The 5,893-nt window shown below is 50.1% G+C and overlaps 2 protein-coding genes across 2 annotated transcripts in view; both read right to left on the minus strand.

Moving 5' to 3' along the window:
• Positions 1-2,467: 2,467 nt before the first annotated feature.
• LOC100906399 (cAMP-dependent protein kinase catalytic subunit-like) lies at positions 2,468-3,553 on the minus strand. The gene has a single exon (XM_003740214.1). It carries the CDS (start codon positions 3,551-3,553, stop codon positions 2,468-2,470), a length of 1,086 nt encoding a protein of 361 aa, XP_003740262.1.
• Positions 3,554-4,643: 1,090 nt separating this feature from the next.
• The window catches only part of LOC100906544 (ubiquitin-conjugating enzyme E2 J2), a 3,103-nt gene continuing 1,853 nt past the window's right edge, over positions 4,644-5,893 (minus strand). Inside the window, 3 exon segments of the mRNA XM_029110585.1 lie at positions 4,644-5,078; positions 5,287-5,385; positions 5,697-5,891. Coding sequence (XP_028966418.1) covers positions 4,965-5,078; positions 5,287-5,385; positions 5,697-5,891 — 408 coding nt within the window. The 3' untranslated portion in view covers positions 4,644-4,964.

Raw genomic sequence — 5,893 nt, forward strand, 5'->3', positions numbered from 1 at the left:
GAACCAGAAATCGGACCGCTATGACGTATCCCCCTGCTCACCTGCCGTTCGGCGTCAGCATGAAAATGGAGGGTGGTTTAAAGGGGAACTCCTGGGGGAATATGAGCTTCCCGTGATAGAAGCCGTCTGGAATAAGAGACCACCGTCAGTCAACGAAGCCTAGGGTTCAACGGGAGCCTTTGCTCTTTCGTACTGGGCCCCGACGGCTCACAGTTCTTCCTGATGTCTAGGGCAGATTTATGGAAGGGCTATCGTGATCGTGGAACAAACCTTCATATGGGGTGTCTGGCGCGCCGAATACCACGTAATGCCTGGGGGGTAGAAAGCAACAATCTCAAAAAACATTACACGGAAACTCAAGGGTTATAATCGTCAAAATGCTGATCGCCAACTCCGCTGGAAGGATGGGCAGCTCTTGACATGGGCAAGCATCTGAGTCGTGAGTCGTGGTTTCCTTACCATCGCTTCTTTCCAATGGTGTCTATATATAGCTGAGCGCAATGCCGTATTCCACGACGAAAATATCTCTGGAGGTTCGATGACCAGGCCCTACTTACTTTCTAGCCTAACAATAAATTCCCTCACCGCCTGGGCAAGTCGTGTCAACTTGAACAATGGAACTCGGGTCTGTCATCGGCGATTCCTTATGTCGAAAGCGAGAAGGAGACAAGAGATGAGAGTTGATAGTATTGCGGGAAAAATTCGATCTGTTCTGCCATTTGAGGATTCGGAGATCAAGCAAGACTCCGGAGCACGGACGTGAGAGCGACCAATGGCTCGCTCTCCTTGATTCTGAGCGCGGTGCTCTAGAAGTGAGAGTGAGATGGGCGACTTTGAACGCGCGCAGAGATGCTACATATACCACACAGGCCGGGGAAAACGTATTTTCCCCACAAAGAGCCACAGTCAGAGTCAGCGCACAATCAGCCGTCGAATGACAGCGCCGAGAGAGATTCGAAGCAATGGCGTCCCCGGATGAAAGAAGGATTGAGAGCTGGAATCGTGGACTCTATCGAAATCGCGAATCCTCAAGTGATAAAACAGATTCAATTCTACCAGTAATACTATCGATTCTCATCTGATGTCTATCTGTTTATCTAAGCGGGCCGTTCAAGAACCCCGCAGATACCCCGGTTAAAAAGTTCGGGAAATTGAGGATCGGGGGAGATGGAGGGGGTGCACCGCTTTCCGGACCCCATATAGCGTTTGTCTGAGCGATGCTCCCGAACATGCCTGACCGAGCGATTTCGGTGGCGCCGCGACGTGGTTATGCCTCCTGTTTTAACAGAAGAAGAAGAGCATCTTCACGATGGAAGGCGAGCCCAAGGCGTGAGTGATCATCTCTTCCCGAACGGCACTCGACCTGGATTTTGAGCGCCAATATTGCCCCATATTCGTGTCGGGATAGATAAGTGGTCCTGAAACACCCTATACCAAACACCGGAACGTACTCAGGTTGACTCGGAGCTGCTCGCGGGCAGGCGTCGGCCGGGTGATCCCTCTGGACTTTCTCTTCGGCGGTGCCGAGCGGGACCGCTTCCGTGACGCCTTTGACTACGCCCGCCGTGAGCTATCTCGGTCGATACCGTCATTTCGTCAATGGTTGAATCGGAAGATCTCATTCGAGCTCGTTCCGAATCATCAGCAGGCAGCTGACGGTTCTTCCGCATCGAGCAGACGCGAATGTTGGAGTCTCGAGCTCTGCATGATAAATAACGTCCGCGGAGGTTCGGGCCTCTAAGGATGACGAAGGGGGTCATCTCCTGTATGACGCTCAATGAGATGGACAAATAGATGCAATCAAGGTATATCCAGCGAATTCCGCCGCTGGAATCTCGAGACGTTGCCCATACCGGGGGCGGAATAGGTCTCCTGGCGGTCCGGGCAGAACATTGGAAGAGTGGTCTGTAGCGTTTTATCTGCCGAGTTCGCCTTCGGCCGGATTTCGATAACTCAGCATACGATCCATCCGTTATTCCATTTCGGTTCTCATGACATTTCGCTGCTCGCTTCCAACTCCGGATCTTCTTGAATAAGGTCAAGTTCTCAGGAACTCAGCTCTCTTCGAGAGAAAATCCAAAAATCCTGAGAAGGACGACAATGCTCCTAAATATTCAGGGACCCTGGGAAGCATCGTCTCTGCATGAGGCTCTCCCTGTCTGCTATAAGTCTGAGGGCCGTTACGAATACCTTTAGGATACATTTGATCCAGTGAATACTCGAAGCTCGTCGCGGAGCCAAGATGCCTTGGGGCCAAGCCGGTTGCGAAATAAGCTCCGTTCGCGTGAAGCTCCCCATTTCTTGTTTATTCAGACCGTACTGCCGTGCGTCTCCGATTATGTGGGCCCTCAACAATTTTTGTCTCACTGTGCGGCCGTTTACACCGTCAAATCGAAGCGTATTGTCCAGGTAGTCTCTAATGCCGTTTCGGGTGTGCGGGACGGAATCTCCCCCGTGATAATTTAGATCATGATGAGTCGTCTGGAACCCTGGCGGGCTTGCTTACGCTAGAATCGCTGCCTGGCACCAGCTTGGGGACCTTTTTGGAAAAAATCGCGCCCTCCCCCAAGTTGACCTGATTAATCTCAGGCGGCAATTTCTCCAACATTGGAATATTCTTGTGGTAGAGCTGCCGGAAATCCACGTCACGGTACCATGGATGCTCTTTGATGTTTTTCGCGCCGCCCAACGTCACGCCGAGTCGCTCGGTTACTTTTTGGTGGAACAGTCCGCGGAGGAAATCGCTCAAACTTGAGTCGGCAGGTGTCGCCTCTGCCCCTTCGAAGCCTCCGGTTAGGGGCAAGAGGTCTCGGATAACCATTCCGAACATCCACCAGTCAGAGCAGAGCGATGAAACCAACAGGGCTTTAATTTGCTCTGGCGCGATCACACCTCTCTTCCCCGTCAGTCTGAACATCTGATTAGGATCGTCTTCTCGGATCGCCATGGCTATACCGAAATCACAGAGTTTCACGTATCCATCCTCGAACAGGACAATGTTGCTACATTTCAAATCTCTGTGCGCTACGCGGCACTCGTGCATGTACTCTAGGGCTAAGACAACTTGAGCTGAAATGAGCTTCACGGGCTGTTCGGACCTCGAATCTCGTATGCACGTAATGTGCCGTGATAGAGCTCCCCGCGGCGCGAGCTCGAGGGCGATGTAGATAATCTTGTCGTCTCGGAAAGCAAAAAATACTTCCACTATGAACGGCGACTCAAGAGAGTGGATGATCCTCTTCTCTTCGAGAGCGTTCTCATACGTCGATTGCTTTAGCGCATATACTTGGCCATCTTTGTATCGGGACAGATAAACTGTCCCGTAACATCCTGAACCCAGCTGCATACTGAACTCGAAATCACTCAAAGCTGCTTCGGGACACTCGTCGGCGTCATACTTCTGTTTGAAAAACTGCTGAGCTGATTCGAGATGAAGCCCATAAGCAGCTGGCCCATGCTTATCGGCTGTCGATCCGATGTTGTCCGTCAAATTGCCTATGACTTCCTCAGTTCTTGGCCGTTTACGCGGCGGATTATCAGACGGCTCGCCCATCGTTATCTAGTGGAAACAAGTATCTAAATTCTGAGCTATGCTCAACAGGGAAACTGAGAGCAAGATACAGGGTCGATCCGCGTTCGAGAGAGAGACTGAGAAGCCCAGGAGAGATCGAGTTTTCGAGGTCAAAGAACATCGGGACTCCGACTGACTCCTCGTGACTCGTGACATCGGAATCGCTTCCAAAACCTCAGCTCTCCGTTGACAAGATGATGCGGCGTCGCGTCGTCGGGGCACTGACTCCTTCCATCTCCGATCGACTCAGTTCTCTCCGTTTAAAGGGGGACTGCCGATAAATAATTCACGATAAATAAATGACAAAATAACGAGGATTTATTCATCGATAATAAATCAGCATCTCCGTTCCTCCCACATCTCACGTCGGTCGTCTTTAGATCCACGGTGACATCGACGCGTGGTGATTCTTCCCAAACACGTAAGTTTTCGGTGCATCGACACTTTAGGAAAAGGACCGATTCGTGATTTCCCGAATTTGACTCACTATGAGTCTTTCATCAACAAATACGTCGATTCCTTTCTGTTCCACATTAAATGAATTCAATACAATATTCTCCTTCAAGGCTGGAAGAAAATATTCTCGGCAGACATCTTTCTCCCATTCGAGAGTTCGCGAGAATCGTATTAGCACGTGCTCTTTGAGCGCCAGGAAAAAATATCCTACATGTCTAAGCCTCGAAAGCTCTAACTTGTAGTGGACTTCTCAGCATTCGTCAGAAAGGCATTGCGCGTTTCTCTCGAAATTCTTCCAGACGATGTAGCGGGAATCATTGACTCCGGTAACTCGGTTAAACACTCGGAGCGACTGGAACATCATCATAAGGCTCAGCGGTTTTTCCCAAGATTATATCGACAACGTGTCTCAAGCTTAGACCTGTCCTCCGCTCTCGCGTCGCAAATGGAAAAGGCGGCAGGAAACCTCCCGAATCGGATGCCGGAGTTCTCATGACTTCTGACTCTCGTTGAGCTGGGTAGAGGTTTTCGTGGTCGAGAAAATCGAGATTTCTTCCCTCTCCTTTCTAATAGAACCCCACAGTCTGTCCATGTGAACCTATTATGTTTTCCCATAATCTCGCTCTTGATTCTTTATTCGGCGATTCTCCAATAATAAGACACCGTCCTTAGGTTTATGGCATGCCTGTGGCGCGTATCCTGCTTTTACAACAAAATTACGCGGTCTTTTATCAGGTGCGCGTGAACGACTTGACGTCGGAGCAAGCTTGCACGCCTCATATTGATCGCGAACATTTTCGTTCGACATCTACGTGTATCCGCACTAGAACACTCCCTCTCACGCGGCTCTTTCGACCTAAACACATTTGTCGTGAGGGAGGTGAAAAATATCGGCGACTTGAAGAGAATCGGCTTCAGCGATGGTATGGATGGTTCTTCACGTCGACTCCGGACCGCTAAGCGTTATGACATATTTTACGACGAACGCGAAAGCCGCAAACCCCAGTATCACCACGCAATTAGTCAGCAAAGACATGAGTTGCGACTGCATCTGAAAGAATAGTCTTCATTATAAACGGACGTGACGACGATGATCGACATGGGAAGCTCTTGGATTCAACCCGCCTGGCATCCAGAACCAGGTCAGAGGAGCAGGTCGAATGCCAGACTTGGATTTCAGGGCCAATGACGATCCAGACATGAATCTAGAGGAGTCTTCCGCAAATCTGGAGACCACGAACATGGAGGATATAGCTCACCTGATTGACTCCGGAGGCGATCGCTGTAGGAACTACCATAGCGTCGAGCTGACGCCTCTCCTTCTCTACTTGACGAGCGTGCAGCAAAGACCGACATTTCTGCGAACAAAACGACAAACTTCAACACGAGATACCGGTGAGAGAGAGGCTTCATGAAATGAGGAGCGTGATTGGATCTTTTAAATGATCGACTCGCTCCATCGAAATCATCAGAACATCCATTCGGTGATTCCTAGTTTGCTCCATGCGGAAAATCATTCAAGTTTCACTCAATCGATCCGTAGGTCATCGAGACCGAACAAGTTTTCTATCGAGGACAAAATGAAGCGAAGAACGTCGTATGATAATCACAGATCGTGCGTCTGATGCCCATCAGTCTGCCTCGGATTTTTCGTGCCACCAATACCTACCTCCGCTATCGCGGGGAAGAGTTCACAAAAGGTCGGATCCGCTAGGTTGAATTCGAGGCTTTTCTCAGCGAGTTGCCTCTTTTCTCTGTCAGTTGATTCGATTGAGCCCAATGTAGGTGTTTTCTCTGACATGAAACTTTGAAGACCCATCAAGATGGCTCCGGCGCTCCATGTAGGATTCCACGTCTCTGGATGGT

This window comes from Galendromus occidentalis, unplaced genomic scaffold (genome assembly GCF_000255335.2).
Source record: "Galendromus occidentalis unplaced genomic scaffold, Mocc_1.1 scf7180000076867, whole genome shotgun sequence".
NCBI classification, from domain to species: domain Eukaryota; kingdom Metazoa; phylum Arthropoda; class Arachnida; order Mesostigmata; family Phytoseiidae; genus Galendromus; species Galendromus occidentalis.